This window comes from Phodopus roborovskii, unplaced genomic scaffold (genome assembly GCF_943737965.1).
Source record: "Phodopus roborovskii unplaced genomic scaffold, PHOROB, whole genome shotgun sequence".
Lineage (NCBI taxonomy): Eukaryota > Metazoa > Chordata > Mammalia > Rodentia > Cricetidae > Phodopus > Phodopus roborovskii.
In genome coordinates, this window is record NW_026126417.1 from 1613436 (window position 1) to 1632398 (window position 18963).

General features: G+C 36.7%; 1 protein-coding gene across 1 annotated transcript in view; it reads left to right on the plus strand.

The window, feature by feature from the left end:
• Window positions 1-6422: 6422 nt before the first annotated feature.
• Dph6 (diphthamine biosynthesis 6) overlaps window positions 6423-18963 on the plus strand; it is a 111306-nt gene continuing 98765 nt past the window's right edge. Inside the window, exons 1-3 of the mRNA XM_051183772.1 lie at window positions 6423-6528; window positions 9969-10063; window positions 12851-13044. Coding sequence (XP_051039729.1) covers window positions 6506-6528; window positions 9969-10063; window positions 12851-13044 — 312 coding nt within the window. The 5' untranslated portion in view covers window positions 6423-6505. The remainder of the gene's footprint in view (window positions 6529-9968; window positions 10064-12850; window positions 13045-18963) is intronic.

Below are 18963 nucleotides of genomic sequence, written 5' to 3' on the forward strand. Positions count from 1 at the left end.
ACTATCCTGTAAATTTGCTTTGAATAATGTTTTCTTGATACTCTCTTATCAGTGTATGCTTTATTTTACTCTCAATTAGGAAGTAAATTTGTGGAAACACATAGCCCAGACCCCATCCACTACAACATGTTTATTCTTCTAATGGGCTTTATGCATATATTTTGGTTTTCTGAGACAGAGTTTCTCTATATTGCCTTGGAGCCTGTCCTGGAACTCTCTCTGTCTGTAAACCAGGCTGGCCTTAAACACACAGATATCTGCCTGCCTCTACCTTCTGAGAGTAGTAGTATTAAAGGCATGTGTCACCAATGCCAGGTGGACTTTATATTTTCACATGTCATCTTGATAGTAATTATCTTTGTTCAATTTCAAGGTAGAGGATTCCCTTAAGTATCTTTTGTAGGAGTGATACAGTGGTCAGGGATTTCCCTTCAGCTTTTTGCTTATACTTTGGAAGAGTGTGCGCGTGTGTGTGTCCTTCAAATTATATTGTTGTTAGGTACATTAATAATGGTTTTCAGATTTTTTTTCCTTCAGGACTTACAAAACAGCCTTCCATGCTGTCCTAAGTCTTTAGAATTTCTTCTGAGAAATCTGCTATTCGTCTAGTCGGATTTTCCTTAAACTTCAGGTAGTATGTTTCTCTAATTGATTGAATAATTCATTCTCCTCTACTTTAAAGAGCTTGACTACAGAAGTTTTGTCTATAATAAAAGCTCTGACTATAGAAGTTTGTCTTCTGTTCATGTCTGCCTGGAGTTGGCATTCATTTCTTTCGCAGATTAGAAACATTTCTTTAGTAATCATTTCTTCCCTTTCATGCATGCCAATAATGCAGTAGTTTGAATTTCTAATGATCTTCAAGGGTAAATGATATTGCTACACCTTTCTACTTCGTGTGTGAAACAATATTTCAAAAGACACTTGTTCATATTGTCTGTGCTACACCTGTCTCCACCTTTCATTAACATTAGAACTCAGCTTCTTTGGTTTTCTAATGTGGACCATTGACCAGTAATCCTCTAGGAATTCCCTAGGTCTTCAGTTTTAGATTGGTATTTCTGTGGCATCCTGCCTTGTGGACTTTGCATCTATAGGTTCTTAACCTCTCTTGTGTGAATACTAATACTGTTGGGCTACCTAAACTATGTCATGTATGCCAATCCATTCAATCCCATTTTGATATATACTCATTCTACTGCTTAACATTCTTCTAGAAAACCCTGATAACTGACATTCAATTTTTAATCAAGATTAAGAGTGTTGAATCCAAAGCAATGCATGGCTCAGATCAGAGATTATCAGAAGTGTGTGATCAGATATGGTGTGGGGGCAGTAGGAAGCAAAACTGTAATTTCCCCCAATGCAACTTTGGTTCTGCTTACCTAGGGATGGAACATCAGAACCCTTCCTAAGCTGTGCACATCTAGGGAGGGGGTGATTGCTTGAGAGTATTCTATACCAGAATTAGCCATGTTTAGTGCCTAGTAGGTATCATATACATTCTAATATAATACAATAGTTTATATAACACAATAGTTTATGTAATATAAAAATCCGTGTCTGTTACCAAAAAGGGTTGGCTTATTTGAAACATGGAAATAGGAAAGACTTTGGAGGTCAATGATGACACTGCATGTCCACATATACATCACAGAACATATAGATATTAGGCAAGTAACCAGCTGGCCATTAGAATGGAAAATTATAGTAGGTAGTCAAGGGCTATCCAATCTGGATTTAGATCTTGATTTTGACACTTATTAACAGTGGGTCTGAGTCCATAAGTGTTGTATGAGGTTTAAATGAGTGCTGGCCCACAGTAAACTATAACACACATGTGTACATAAGCATTTATAATATAAATAATATAGCAGATAATATAATTACTTACACTTACTTGTGTATTTTTTAAATTTAAACTCCACATAATTATTTCATTTCTTTTCTACTGGGTGCTGAGAATTGACCTCTGGTTCTTATACATGCTATGCAAGTGCTCTGCCTCCAACCCATTAGTTGGCCTTAAAAATAATTATTCATGAGGCATCATTCTCATGACTTCCTGTTTGATATTTTAGGAAAGATGGACATAAATCCTTTCTGAGCTTCTAAGGAAGAACTACCTGTAGCATTTCTTGATGTGATTATCTGAATCTTTATCAATCAGTACATCAGTGAAACATACTGCCAAGGAAGCAGAATTCAGTGACAGCTTGCAAGCTTTTATTACCGGCAACAGTGTTTGGCTGTGGAGAGTTTCCTTAAGTAAACTGGCAAAGGACTGAGCTTTTTGAGGCAAGTTTTCTTTTCACCTGTTTTGTTGGCCCTATGAGCTAAGCAGTATGCATTTGTATGTAATAGTTTTAGACTATAGAACATGAGCTCACAATGTGTTTGAAGGTGGATCTTGGGGAAAACAGTTCAGTGAATTACAAAATAAAAGTTGCTATACTGAAAGGAAACCTTTTAACTTGTTGACAGTTACTGAATTGAAGTTATCTTTATGGCATCTGTGTAGAAAACTATGCATATAGGGCTTTTGCTAAATCAAGTGTTCTTGAAATTTGAGCAAATTATGTACAGGCAAATGGATAGTAGTTAAAAACACGTTTTTCCTATTAACTTATGAGAGTTTTAAGAAACACTTTGCCAGGATCTACTATTAGTATGTTAGTTTGATCAACATTAGTACATGTGTTTGGAAGTAAACTAAAGCATTTCCTTGAAAATACTGTTGTTTTTAAGTTAGACGTTCTCAAATTTAGGTTGGCTCTCCTTCAAATGCTATTTTTGCTTTGAATAAACTCTTCTCTATATGTTTCTTGCTGGATTAGAGCACAACGTGAGAGTCTAAATTTCCTGCTCCTTCTCATGTGATTTGAGGAACCATTCTGTTTCATTGTGGCAGGCATGCAGAAGATGAGCTCAATAGTTATTTTAATATCAGTTTATTAAAACCACAGGTGATAGCCACCAGATGACAATCTTTGGGTTAATCACAGAATTCATACAGGCCATGCTTTCAAGCTTCTCCTAATCTTTGACCAGGATTAATAAATGTCTAAAAACCTATTGTTGCTCTGTCTACACCTCTCCACATGGTATCATTGGCAGAGATCCATTGTACACATGGAATCCCACTAAACAGAGTATCCCACCCACCAAAAAAATCACTTCACAGAAAAGTAAGTACAAAATTGGGCCAGGTGCCCAGTATCTAAGTAGTACATATTGTGCTGTTCAGATGAAGCTAGTTAACTGAAGTCACATGTAAATTAGTAGCTCAGACAAGAATCTGCAAGGGTGCCTGGTCATGACTCAGGATATGGGCATAAGTGATAAATCGGAGATCTGTATATATCACACTCATTAGGAGGAAAACATGTATCTGGGAACTAAAGTTTGAAAGTAACATTGGGCAAGGACCTAATGGAAACTTTCTTCTTTGCCTCTTACAAGTTCAGCCAAAAAAAGTATTTGTAGGTCTTTGTCTTCATAGAGGGCTGTGCAAGGATTCACTAAATTTCAAAATACATAGCCACTTTAAGTGCCCTGTGTGTAAGGACCATCAAACTGGAGTAACTGATTATGTGGAGGAATGAGGTTTTTCAGTGCACTGGGGATAAAGTCACCTAGATGTGGAACTCAAGTGATCCATTTGTGCCCTTGTTTAATTTTACCTGTGAAATGACACACAAGCAGCAGACCAAGACCAAAAATAATCTAATGCATAATGGCAGAGACCCATTAGGAATGGCAGGGAAACCAGTAAGAAAGATAGGCTTAGGTGATTGCTGAGGCTGAGGGGAATGTGGAGTGGATAGAGAACAGCACAGATACCAGTAGCACAAGGTTAACTGCATATCAAGGACTGGAACTTCTCCAGTTAGCCTTCATGTTCATGCCATAGAAAAATACAAGATCACAGATATCGTGGAAGATCTATGTCACCGCTATTCTAATGAACGGTTTGAAATTCTCTGGCTGTTGTATTTTTTTAGATCCACTACAATGACTGCACCAGATAAAACTTCCCTGCACTGTTGTTAAAGAGTAAGTGAAAATGAGATACTACAGCTAAGCCATTGTAGCTCAATTTGCAGTTCATGTAATGGACAACTTTGGCTTAGAGGCTTCTAAGAAGAGACAAAATATTTAGCACCTGTATACTAAACCAACCAGGGAATTTTGTTAATTGAAAAATCATTGGTTGGAAATTTTGAGAGAAAAAAATTTCAAGGGGTGGAACGTACAATACAAAGGATAATATAAAAGTGGTAGGAAGAATCTGTGGGAGCCTGGAAAAACTGGCTGACCTTGGTAAATACTGTCAACATATTTTCCCGTTATTTATAGCTAATCCTCATTTATAGGTAAATACTTTTGTTAAGGCTATCATACCATGAGGCTAACAGAGGGAAACAAAACATAATCCTTAATATGTAGTTTTAAGGAGAGAAAGTTGTTTTCTCATCCCTCTTGAAAAGTGGCAAGGATATTTTTTTTTCTTAATACTAGAAAATATAAAAGGAGTCTGAGGGAATTTTACATTTATTTAATCAAACTTCAGCATGTTAATTACTGATAATTCACACAACCTTCTAAAAATAATGATAAACAGCTAGGGCACATTCCCTGATATTGCAGTTTTTCTTAGTGACTTTTCTTGACCTTAGGTAACCAAGCATTACACTGACCATGCAAATTATCTTCCCCTCTCATCAACATAATCTCTCTACTGGCAAGGCTAACCTCTTGATGCCCTTGTTTGAAGATATACCTGCTTCTACGTACTTATCTTTCAAGTCCTAACCTGTTCTAACTACTTTTCAGTTCAATGAGCTCAACTCCCAATGATCTTGTCATATGCATCACATAAATTGTTACTTGCAAAATTTGATATACTATACTATGAATGTTTGTTTAATTTGTATGTTTTATCTGTTACCATATACCAATATCTCAAACATTTAACTGATTTGGTTAGTTCTTAACAATCACAGAATTTTCACACACGTGATTTTTTTGATACTGATAGTCATATACAAATTATCAATGCCCTAGTGACCCATAGTAACTCTTTGTGGCTAATAAAGCATTGTGGTATGGCAAAACTGAATGCTTTTGTATATTTGACACAATTAAAGTATCTTAAACTTTAGTTCATGACATTGTTATCATTTCTCATGGCTTTCTTTAGAACCCCATATCTGTCTGTTCAATTATATTGGCTCTGTTTTTAAAACAGAACTGCACTCTACATTTCTCATCAAACCCTTCATGTTGTTTTTATGTCTCATCATCTCTCTTGGATCATTAAAATAGGTTTCTTTTCTAATCGATGTGTTTTAAACCCTGTAGTTCTTACAGAAACTTCGGTCATACCTCTGTTATAAATCTGAAACGATCTTTTCTCTTCACCACCTGACTTCATCTTCCATTACTCTCTGGTCGTTCCCAGTTACACTAATCTGCTTTACTCTTCTGCTACTCACTTGATGTTTATAACCTGGGCCCAAAGTCATGTCCTTACACCAGTCTTCAATTAAAATCCAATTAAAAGAGCCAAATTAAAATTTGAAAGCATAAACGGAGATTAATTCAAAATGGTTCTATTTGGGAAGATGGATTGGGGGAGTTCTCTTCCCCTTCTGTGTGTGTGTGTGTTTGTACAGTATTTTCCACTCTTTAACATACGATCCCCCTTTAAACTGTACAGTGCATCACCTTCTTTCTTCGTGTCTACAAACTCCCTGATCAGGGGTGTAGGTAGGGAGGTTGGTCTGTTGTAGCACCATTTGTTCCCAGAAGATCCAAACATTGAATACTATATTCAAGACACAGAGCAAGTACTGAAAAATGTATTTGAAATTAGAATTTCTTCCTGGTTTACGAAGTGTGCGTTTATTAGTTTCTGTATTGGGAAAATGCTAAGACAGTACAGGAAGTCTAGGTCATGTAGCCTCACCAGTTCACAGGGCAGAGATGGAAGTCTCAGAGTTAAAAAGTGTTCAGGTATTAATGGTTTCTAGGGTTGCTGAAGAAAGAGGAGCTAAGTCCCCTTACCAGGGCAGTGTTTCAAACCTCAGCTCTTGCAACTTTACTTTGAATTTATTTCCCAGAAAAACAAAAAACAAAAAACAAAACAAACAAACAAACAAAAAAAACAGCACCCTTAACCGGTTTAACAAGGACCTTGCCCTTCCCCTGGCAACTTCACTGCCCATACTTAGGTGGTTAAGTTGTGCCTAAACTCCGCACCCCCCCCCCGAACTCCTACCCCTCACCCCCTGCCCTGGGCCAGTATATTCATGCAGCAGGTAATAGGTGCTGAGACTGTGCGCCCGGGAGTTCATCAAGGTGCTGAAGGGGAGTCGGGATGGTCGCGGACAGGCAGCGCAGCAGACACCCGCCCGAGGACCCGCGCGCGTCAGTGGGTCCGCTACGGGCCTGCCGTGGTCTGCCGTCCGCCGCTGCCGCACGCACGCGCACTGCACCCAGCATGAGGGTCGCGGGGCTGATCAGGTAAAGAGGAGCGGGCCCATCTCCCTCCTTCCGGGCAAGGCTGGGTCCTGACGCGGCCGCTGTGGGCGCCTCGGGAACGGCTTCTGGGGGAGGCCGCGTGGGCGGACCGGCGCCCCGGCCACCGGAAGAGGCGGGGCGATCCGCAGCTCGGGCTCACTGGGCCCAGGCACGTGTGCTTCCTCTCTGGCTCCCGTGGCAAAGCCGAGCAGCACGGAGTGCTGAGTCCTCAGCCGTGGGCGCATGCTCATCACACCTGTTGGACTCTAATCCCTGTGGACTCTCCCAAGAGCCGCTGTTAATTCCACTTACTTGTTTCCAGTTTCTCATCCTGTATAGTTCCCTTTAGTCTTGGAGATCTTTCTCGGGCTATCCCTGGCCTGACCTCTCCTGAAATCTACCTCACTCATCTCACATCCCACACCCCTAGCTTGCCAGGGATAGCCTTAGGATCCCCAAATGGCTTGAGGTTGCTTTGCCCATACGTGTTAAACACCTGCACTGTGACACCTACTGGTAGATGCCCTCTGCATGGAGTTGAAGCTGTGCACATCAAGCTAGATGTGATTGAACTTGCATTGAATAAAAAGGAATTTGCCTTATTGACCTTGGGCTACCTAAGTCATAATCCAAAAGTGGTTTCAAATCCATAGTAACTTACTTAGAAGTTAGGATATTGTAGCTCATAAACAAAACACACCGGATCTGTTTCAGTTTCTGTACCTGAAAATGATTACAGAAATACCAGCAATGCTAGAGACATGTTTAAATATTTCGTTTCTTGAGATTTAGACCTAAGTAAAGTGTAAGTTCCATTATGTCGCTTCAGTCTTTTTTTGGTTAGCACAATGAAGCATACATAAATGTTTGTGTTTAATACCCCTAGGTAACTGATGCTAATTGACAATGTTTTGTAAGACTCTTGATAAGCTGTAGTGACAGAAAAATGCCAGTTCTGTTAATTCCAAGCCTTTTAAAGGAAATTTTATTGCAATGCCACTGTAATGTATTCCCATAAAGGGAATAATGAAGTTTTAACCATTAGGATTATTTGGTGAAGGGAGATAAAAGTTAAAAGTAGGCCAGGAATTTAGGTCACAACTGAGTGGTAGAACAAGTGAAACTGGTAAGGAGAAAAGGTCAGTATGGCCTGTTCCCTAATGAAGTGCTGTTTGAAAGAACTGTACATTAGGAAATAGAGCTGTTTGTGTGTACTGTATATTAGGAATCCATATTCTATATAATTATGTATAACACTAAATATACATTTAAGCTTCATTGTGATAAGTCTATTTGCATTGTGTACATGTATGTGTGTATGTGAATGTGTACAACAATTGATTGGGTATGAAGTATATTTCAGGACAAAATGAAACACATTCTTGTATATTATTAGATCGAGTGCTTAAGTAGCTCACAGAATTTCACTGTTGAATGTAAGCTTGAAGACTATCTAGTCAGGAATTTTAAGTGTATGTGGGACATATAAGACCAAATGCATTGTGCCTTAGCTTGTTCCTAGATTTGGAAAGCAAAAATCTGTTCTGCAGGACTGATCAGGTGACAGTGTGCTCAGGTATTTATGGGTGCTTTCAGGACCACCAGGCCATATCTTCAGTTACAAAGTCCTCTGTATAAAATGATAGATAGAACCTATATTGATCCCCCCCACCATAAGTTTTAATCTATCTTAAGATGACATGACACCTGTATAATAAAATGCAATGTTAACAACTGTTACATTGTACCTCTTACTGAATTAATTTTTATAAAAATGTACATGTTCAGTACAAGTGTCGTCCCCTGAAATATTTCCTTTATTACAATTGTCTGAATTCATAGATGTGAAACCTACTGCTATGGAGGGTTGACAGAGGGACTGACCGTACTTAGATACTTATGGAGTTCTAAGAGGAGAGGAGAGTTGTCAGCATTCATTAGGTTCTTTGTCCTTGAAAGCTACTTGTTCTTTGAATGCCCCATGTTCTACAGAACACTGCTTGGGAAATACTTTGAAACCCTGTTTAAAGGCTTGACATATTTTAAAGCACAAAGCTAAGTAATGATTGTGGATGTTCACCCTTGAATCTTTAATATATTATATAATTTTATTTGTTGTTTGTTTCTTGTTTAAGGGAAACACAGTTATAGGATCTGAAACACAGTTATAGGATCTGAAAAAGAAAGTCATGGAACACATGTGAAAAGAAGGACCCTAGACCTTTTTTTAAAAATTTAAAACAATCTTATTTTACATACCAATCCCAGTGCCCTCTCCCTGTCCCCATCATCACCCCCCCTCCACTCCTCAAAGGGGGTGAGGCCTCCCATGAGGGATCATCAAAATCTGTCACATCATTTGGGGCATGATTGAGGCCCTCCTCCTGTATCTAGGCTGAACAAGGTATCCCTCCATAGGGAATGGGCTCCAAAAAGCCAGTTTGTGCACTAAGGATAAATACTGGTTCCACTGCCAGTGGCCCCATAAGCTATGCAAGCCCCACCAACTGTCACCCACATTCAGGACCCTGGGCTTTCTAATATGCTCTTTTGCATTCTCTTCCTCTGGAGGAGGAGTCCTACAACTTTGGCAGTGATTGCCAAAGCACTGATTATGTTAATGCTTGACGATGGAGGTCTGTCAGCATTTGGATTTTCACTGTGTAGAATTTAGAATCAAGAATATCAAAGTCTGTTATGCAGTTTGGATTGAGATTTTTAGTATCATCCTTTGATGGGTATTGGTAGCCAAAGTGAGGTTTCCTGTAAGTGGAACACATTAAATGATGTTTAACTTTATGTTTTTGGGTGTGTTGCATGCATGTATATTTGCACAACACTTGCTGTTCTGGTGCTTATGGAGGCCACAATGATATTGGATCCCTAGAACTGGACTTAAAGACCACTGTAAGCATCCATGTGAGTGCTGGGATTGAAGCCAGGTCTTCAGGAAGAGTTTCCAGTGCTCTTAACCACTGAACCATCTCTGTACCCTAGTTTTTTTTTTTTTTTTTTTTTTTTTTTTTTTTTTTGTTTTTGTTTTTGTTTTTAATTAAGGACATTCATCCAAGGCCTAGATAGAATAAGCATTTAGCCAGGATATCATTTTGAGTAATTTAATACATGCAAACTATTTTACATATTATTTTACATAAAACTACTGTCACAAATATACCTTGTTTAGAACTTCTATATTGTAGTATAGAAGTTCATGTAATTTTGTAAGTTCCAAGAAGTAGCAGCCTTAGAAATTTTGATTAATGTGCTCAGTTTTCTTCCTGTTCACAAATGTGTCTTATTATACTGTAGTTGTGAAATCATCCCTCATGGAGTCTGAAAAGCAAAGTTATAATGTGATCGATTTTGATGTTCAGTGATTCTGTGTTTAATGGTGATCCGGAGCCTGATGTTCATGCCCTTCTCTCCCCTGACTTGTTTTTTAGTGGTGGGAAGGACAGCTGTTACAACATGATGCAGTGCATTGCTGCAGGGCATCACATTGTTGCTTTAGCAAATTTAAGACCAGATGAAAACCAAGGTAAGTGTATGACTTTTTTTTTTTTTTTTTTTTTTTTTTTTTTGGCAACTCACTAAATAGCTGCGACTTAGTTCCATTATTGTAGATTGGTAAGAAATAGTCTGATGCCTCATTGATTCTTAGTTTACAATATATGAATGCCACACCATTGGAAAGATGCCCTTAGCTCTCTTAGATGTAGTGAAGCAAGTAAGTCTTCCCTTTGTACTCCAATAGATTCTGAGCCTCTTGAGAGGAGATGTAATGTCTTAGGCTCTCCTATGAATACTCTTCAGCTCTTGGAAACTCTGCACCTATGGTAGGTGCTTTTTGGTGGACCAGTGAGTAATCAACTTACTAGCCTCTTCCAGTGGGTATTTGAATAATTCTGGAAGTGTTGTGGAAAGATGGAAATTGGGAGTATTTTATAGGTAGAAAGGAAACAAGTTTACAAAGGACTTGAGGATCAATTTCTACTTTAGATTTAAGGCTGTGCTTGGTGATGAGTGACCTAGGTTTTCAGAGGTAAGGTTTTTTGTTTGTTTGTTTGTTTGTTTTTGAGTAGGACTTTCTAGTTCTTTGAAAGTGATAGGACTGTTGTGCAACTTTTGTTGTGATGGTGTGCAGCAAAACCCCCTTAGAGACTACACTGTTACTGAAGGGGAGACCTCATCCATCCCTTGCATCAGGTTGGGCAAGTGAGTCTTTTTAATCTGTCTTTAGGTCTCAGTACTAAAAGAGTTTAAGGATATGTAGTATATATGAAGTAATTTCCATCCCTTGAATTTGTCTTGTATCCAGCTTTCATCCTGAGTTATTTGTTGTGTAAAAGATCATTATTGTATAGTCGTTCATGTGTTCATTTTGCTGACAGGACAGTAAAATGACAAGCAAGTTTATCTTTTAAATTATACTTATAGAATGGAGAATTTTATTAGAATATTGTTAGTGATGAAAAATTCAATGGTAAATGCAATTAGAATATTATGAATTAAAAAGCTGGGAATATCAACTTACTCTGTATAATTGGTGTAGAAGAGAATAGATTGTTGTGGGTCAACAATGGACAGGATTTGGTAATATTGACTTAACATCAGCAGGATGTTGGAACTGTTGAATGAGTCACTGAATGATTTTTTTTTTTTCCCTCTTTAAATGCTCTGAAAGGAATGCATGGCTCCATTGGAGAGCAAAGCTTGGTCTAATGTATTCACAACCTATCATCTTTTCACAGTATAGGTTTTCAGTATGTACTCTGGAAAGAATTCATTCCCATCAATGAGGATAATGTACATTTTGTCATAAAATTTACAGAGCATCTCTTGAAGTCTGTAGTAGGAGCCTTTGTGGTATGTTAATTGAAGTGCTTTAGGCAACGGGGAGCCTTTGGTTTTGTTTGCTCTCACACCAGTTGCTGCTGTGTAGGTTGTTGTGGTAAGGACTTTGTGGAGCCCTAACAAACATATATTGGGTTTTGAAGCCATTACAATGTTTAGTAGTTGTACTGATTTCAGGATGTTTCTTGCTATGAAGCTCCTTTCGTGGGATAAATCGATTTGAATCATATCCTTTAGTAAAAATACATTAAAGATTCACTCTAACTTGGTTGGATGGAAAAGTGAAAAGTTTTAGAGTGATTTGACTAAATCTCTGTTTCATACTGGGGTGAGGAGTAGACTTACAATAATGTATGAGTATTGTTTTGTAGGAAACCAGGCAGCTGTGGGGCTCAGACATCTGATAAGCCAAACTGAGATGGCATATGATGATAATACTGATTACTGAATAGACTGTTTCCACATTTGAAAACATACATGTACATATGTAGTCTGTTATTTTGTAACTTAACATATTGTGAACAGTTTCAGTGGCACTAACTATTCATCTCAATATCTTTTCCTCAGTCTTCTGTGTATGAAATGTAAATGGCATGGGACTCACTTTGAGAATTTCATACTCAGTCTTCTTATTGGAGGAACTGAAAGTATGTTTGTTAGTCTATGAAAACTTTCAACATACTCATCTACTTAGACTTATTTAGCTACATACTTTTAGAACATATTTGATGTATAATCCTTTCTCCCATTTTAAATATTAACATCTTATGAGATTTGTAGTCTGGAGAGTACAGTTTAGAAAGTGCATCCAAGACTGCATATCATTTTATTGTATGACTATAATATAGCTCTTACTCTATTACAAATAATGCTGTAGTAAATGCTTTGCCCGTAATGATATGTGTGTTCTTGAGACAACTGGTGATTATAGCATGGATTTGTTTTAATTATCATGTTTCCCAATATATTGGTAACTGCTATAACAAATATTTGATTTACATTGTATATATTTTGTTGATGTATTGATTGTAAAACATACCAAGCATATCTATTTATTTTTTTGCCAAATATGTATCATTTACTCAGCAGATATTTATTTAGGAAAAGTTTTTATTAAATGTCTAAGTGATTTTTGAATAACCTGAATGATCTGAGTAAATTTATGTAATATAATTTCTAACTGAAAAACTAATTAAAAATTTATTGGATACATTACTCTTATCTTTAAGTGTTGCACATAATATTAAAAGTATAAATGTAATCCTGTTAATAATTAGAAACACAGATGATTAGAGCTGAAATTAACTAAATTTAGCTATGGGCAAAAGCTTATATAATATTTTACTTATAATTGCAGGGAGGTATGCTAAGTTTTTAAGCTTGGTGTTACTCTGCAAGTGGTAAAAGTTACTTTTTAAAGTTTATTTGTGTTTGCTTTGTATTACTAATTATTTCTGTTTAACTCTTACAGTGGAGTCAGATGAGCTGGATAGCTACATGTATCAGACAGTGGGTCACCATGCCATTGACCTGTATGCAGAAGCGATGGCTCTTCCCCTATACCGCAGAACCATAAAAGGAAGGAGCTTGGTGACAGGAAGAATATATACCTCATGTGAAGGTGATGAAGTTGAAGATCTCTATGAACTATTGAAACTCGTTAAGGTATGCAGAGTGACCTACTAGCCTTTTTTGAACTTGTAACTTTCATTTATTGAGTTTTTTAGTATTAAATACTTTGCAACTGTTTATAGCCCAGCTAATTCTTTGAAAGGATATTTTATCTTTTGGTGAGAAGGTAACAACAACAACAAAAATGTTAGTATATCTTTATATTAGATTGTGGAAAAATAAGAATTTGGGTATATATGTGTGTGTTTAAGCTTGTCATATGATATTTTTCAATTCTTTTTATTTTATGTGTATGTGTGTTTTGCCTGCATATATGCATGTATTCCATGTGCATACCTGGTACCTACAGAGGACAGAAAACAGAATTAGATTTCCCGAAACTAGAGTTATAGATGGTTGAAAACTTCCATATTGTTGTCAGTTACCAGCATTTTTAACTGTGTAGCCATCTCCCCAGCCCAATTGTCAAATAATACTTCTTTTTCTTTAGGGTATTAAAAACAAAAGCATTGAACCTTTTTTTTTTTTTTTTTCTTAGAACAGATTTCATTTTGAATCCCTGCTAAACAAATAGATGAATGAATCCTATTTCTTTATTGGATTACACTTCCTAGTTGCAGGAGTAAGACAAAAAACAGGCAAAGAACATGGCTGATGTTTTTTGTTGTCCATCATTCATTCATGAATAGTTTTAGTACAAAATATTTTGGAGAAAAATGTGAGCTTATCTATCTAGTTGATACTACACTTAGTGAATGCTGAAGGAGATTATGTTGAGCAATCACTATTGCATTCTCATGGATAACCAATTACTTGAGAGTGGTTCAGTATTCTTCCTAAATACAAATGTTTGTTCAACTACTATACATCATCAGTTCATGTAAGGCATACTGATGGGGAACTTAAGTCAGTGTGTACACTGTATTTCTCAATATTTTTACAAGAGAAAGAAAAAATGGTTCCTTTTTTTCCTGTACCATTACATTTCTTCACTCTGTTGAGAAGTTCAGCCCTTTCCCAAGTTTTGTAATGAAAATTCCTAATCCCAAATATATGATATTAATCAAAGCTCTATATTGATTAACAGTTTTGATTAAGAAAACAACAAGATGCCTAAGTAAATTTGAAGTAGTTTAATTGAAACAGTTTCTATTTTGTATGTCAGAACTTTTTATCTTACAAAGAAGCACAGGGAACTGTTGTTTTGCAGCTTGATATTTAGTTCGACAGCATATCAAGTGGAAACTCTGCAGAAACTGCATGCTCATTGTAACTACTATGATTGCCAAACAAGGACACAAGGACAAAGGAAAAGACTTTTGCTCTCAATAGATGTCTCTCCAGAATGGTGCAGCTAACATTGTTCACTTGGAGATGTAAAACTAGAATGTAGATTTTCACATTTACTTTTCAGAATACACTGAAACTGGATATTAACATTCCAGTATAAATCAATATTGCAAAATGGTGGATCTTGCACTAAAAATAATTGGGTTGCTTAAAAATCACAAATGTGGTAACTTTGAAGAAATCCTGTGATAATAACAGCCATCCAGGAAAGGGATTGATAATAAATTACTAATCAGTTTAATTAAAAGTGAACAGATTAGTAGTAATTAAGACGAAATCCCCTTTCTCTCCATGCTGTCTTTGGAGAAATGGATGCTTTGCCATTATCTTGATAGTAACCGTCAATTATGACATAAATTAATGCTAATGTTAAATCTTGACAACTTCTGCTTTGGAATTTCATACATGGTAATTATAACTATAGTTGAAAGAGATGTTATCAAGTTGTCTGGGACTAAATAGTTCCTTCTTTTCCTGTGTAAAAATATTAATTTTTACTATAGGATATTTTAAAGGCGTCAATATCAGAAATATATTACTTTAATGAAAGAAATTGTATAGCTAAGCTTTTAAAGTTAAATCCATTTGCAAAACCCTGGTACAAAGATTCTGGTAGAGGTCTCATATATCCTAATGAATACTTGAGTAATTATGGTTTAAAAAAAAAAAAACTAACTTTAGAAAGGCTCTAATTTTCAAAAGTTTGTCTCAACTTGTGCTAGGCAGAAGAACTTCACTTTAAGCTTCTCAAAGTTAATGTAGTATTGAAGCACCAGGCTTACTTTTGTTTAAATTGTTTATTCCTAACAGGTTACACTCTTGTGTTGCTTCTGTCTTTTGTTTTTATAGATTTTTTCCCTTCAACCATGAGAGCTTATTTTGTCTAGGGTTAGCTCCATTTTGCAAATAATTCAGTTTGATTAAGTAGCAAAGTCTTAGAATCATAAACTTGATGAGGTTTGGATTACAAGTTTCCTGTTTTGTAGCAATCCATAATATAGCAATCCATAATATCTCTTCAGTTGTTAGGTAGCTATAAGTCTAATATAGTATCTGAAGCCATTTTTAAATACTTGGATTTATGACTTGTCTTCTGTATTCTAGTACTGAAGTGTAACTGTGATTCTTTTTTAGTTAAATATAGTGTAACCTTTCTTTCCTTAGACCAGTAATTTATGATTGTAAGTTTTTTATTAAAACATATTAAAAGATACAGATTAGCATCATTTTTGTATAAAATCATATCTAAGGATCAATATATTTTCTTTCCTCTACTGATTTGGTGCTGTTTCTTTCTAGATCTGAGTTTTCTTCCCAATATCCCCATTTCAGTAAAATGTTTCTTTAAGGCCTTCCAAATGGCAGATCCTTTCAAAATCTTACACTTTGAAAATGTTTGTATTTTGCCCCACAGTTTTTAGTGAACATCAACACATACTTTCCTGTAACTCTTGTATAATTGCCTGCTAATAGGATATCTCTTTAAAAGTTGTCCTTGGTGGATGACAGCCTTATAGTCTAAATGACAAGCTGATGTCTAGCCCATTTACAATAGGGCCTTCCTCTGACTATATTGACTGGACCAGGAATAGTTTGATCCTAGCAAAATGGAGTCAATGATGATTGGCAGAAGGTATGTTCTTCTACTTGCCTGGAGAGGTGTTTACTGTGGGGTATAAATATTTAATAGCCCATTGCCTTTTACTTTATTATTATTGCTATTATTATTTTGAAAGGGACATATTTAATGTCAACTATAACAGAAAAATTGGCAGAGCCAGAGGACTTAACAGTGTAAGCATGGCTCTGGGAAGTCCTATTTTGTTACTCGTTTGATGATTTTCTCTTCTTTATTTTCTTCGTGTTTCTTTTCCCCTGTGTTTCTTGCCTGGTAAGAAATTATCTAACTTCTGTTTTCCCAAATGTTTTTCATGTCTCTGTCATTTTTAAGGAAGAGATGTTCCTTGATGGAGTAGAATGGACTTGAACTCTTAATCCTGTCTGCTGTTTGCTCTGTGTGTGTGTGTGTGTGTGTGTGTGTGTGTGTGTGTGTGTGTGTAGGTCAGAGATTGATATTAGGTGTATTTCTCAAAGGCTTCTCTATCTTAAATTTTGACACAGAATTTCTGATTTGGTCTGGAGGTCACTGATTGGACAGAATACAGTACCTTCCCATGGCAGCAATAATCTTTTTTCTGCATCCCCAGCACTGGGGATACAGGCAAGCTGCTGTGTCTGTTTTTATTTATTTATTTATTTATTTATTTTATTTTTGTGTTGTTGTTGATTTTTACCTAGATGCTGGACATCTTCAGGTACAGCATAGGCCTCATGCTTGCCAGGAAGCACCTTATCTGCTGCACTGTATCTCCAGTTCCATGTCTGGGATGTGTTCTAAGAAAGTGCTTCTGGAATCTCTTTCATTTTGTATTGGGTTTTTTGAAGCAGTGTGTCTCCAGTAGCTAAGAACTTTCTTTATTCATTGATATTTCTTTTTCCACATAGATGATTTTCTTTTTCTAAAGTAGCCACACACCCCTCAACTATTACTGTTTTCTTTGTGTCTTTTTTCCATGTTGTATAAGAATAAGTGAAAAGTTGACTGTGAATATGTTGGTTTTAGTATTCCAAGACATATGGTTCAAACTTGTGAACCTGGAGTTAATGATCGTGTAGCTTCACCTGGCTTCTTCTTGCCTTGTTCTTTTCCAGGCAGCAGTAGATTATGCTTTCTTGGCTGTTTCATCAGTCATTCTTTTATCTTCTTTCTGACTCAAGCAAGAAGTTGAGATATTTTGGCTCTGATAGCTCCCTCCTGTTCTTGTTTTTGATAGATTGTACTCTTGTGTCATTTTAATAGAATTTCAGCATCTAGAAACCCATGTTAACTTCATTCTAATGGAATATATTTAAAGTACTTCTATAACTTGAACATTCTGTTTCAGTCTTCCTTTGACAACTTCGCTTGTATTCATTTTCTCATAGACATCTCAACTTGATGCTGACATTAAATTCTTTAGTGTATATTGTATATGTATAACTTGAACATGGTAATTAGAGAATAATTGATTTTTATTCTTAAAAATGGAATATTTACTGTTGAAAGAAGGCTAATAAATAAATACTGGTTTTGGTTTGTAAAATACCTTCATCTTTGTTTTTAGAGCATATCTGTTACATTGTTACATTCTCTGATAATTTATTTATTACCAGAAAGAGAATGTATTAGCCAGTCACTTTTTAATTTCTTTTCTTCTATTGAAAATAGATTTTTTTTTCACATATTATATTCTTGTTATGGTTTCTCCTCCCCAATTTGTCTGAGGTCCTTCCTACCTTCCCTCCTATCCTAATCCATACCCTTTCTATCTCTCCTTTGAAGACCAACAGGCATCCAAAGAATAATAATAAAATAATACAGAAATAAAAAATCAGAAAACACAAAACCAGAAGAAGCCATAATATGTATGCAAAGGACCTGTAAGGAAAATAGATGCCCTGACAAAATATTATGTGACAAAGCTCCTCCAAAGGTGCCATTGAGTTCCTCTTATGTTGGCCTTCTACTGCTGGACATGGGCCTGCCCTTTCAAGTGGTTTGTATCCCCAGTGAGACTCTCTTGGAGAGAACTATTCTTTCATTTACGAGTGGTTATCAGTTGGAAATAGCTTTTCGGTTAAGGATGAGTGCTTGTGTCCAATACTTCTCTCAGTCCTGGGATTCCATTTAGCACTGGACCTGTGCATGCTGCCACAGTTCTGTGTGTTCATATGTGTGTCAGTCCTGCTGTGTTTAGAAAGCCTAGTTTGTTTTCTGAATGTCCTCTATCTCCTCTGACTCTTATGTTCCTGATTCTTCCCCTTTCTTTTCTTCAGGGTTCACTGAGCCCTGAGGGGAAGAATTCGATGGAGACTTTAAATTCAGTACAACTGAATGTTCCAGTGTCTCTTACTCTCTGCATATCATCTAGTTGTGGGTCCACAATTAGTTTGTGCATTGGTATTTTGCCTGAATGTATGTCCTTGTGAGGGTGTCAGATCCTCTGGAACTGGAATCACAGAGCAGTGAGTTGCCATGTGGGTGCTGGGAATTGAACACCAGTACTTTGGAAGAGCAACCAGTACTCTCAACCACTGAACCATCTCTCCAGCCCAGAGGAGGAAGCTTTACACATGATGACTGAGCAAAACACTGACCTATGAGTATATCAGAATGTCACTAGTAGTCATTAGCAGAACAGCAGTATTCATTTTATCCTTAGATTCCTGACCTATGTGATCTCAGGTTCTTACCCTCATGAGCAATATCAGAATGGGTTACAAATCATGGAGTAGGCCTTAAACCCAATCAGGTACTGGTTGGCTACGCCCATAAACTTTGTGCCACTGTTGCCCTAGTGCATCTTGCAGGCAGGCCATTGTAGATTGAAGAGTTTATTTGGGGGTGTTGTTTACCTTTCTCTTTTGGATGCTTGCAGAGTGCTTTCCAGTACCATGAGCATTAGGCTGTGTGGTTGAAAGTTCTAGGTAAGTTCCAACTTGACTTATTCATGTTCATTGAGTTGTGTAGGCTTTGTTCTTAGCAATAGGGCCTTACTGTTA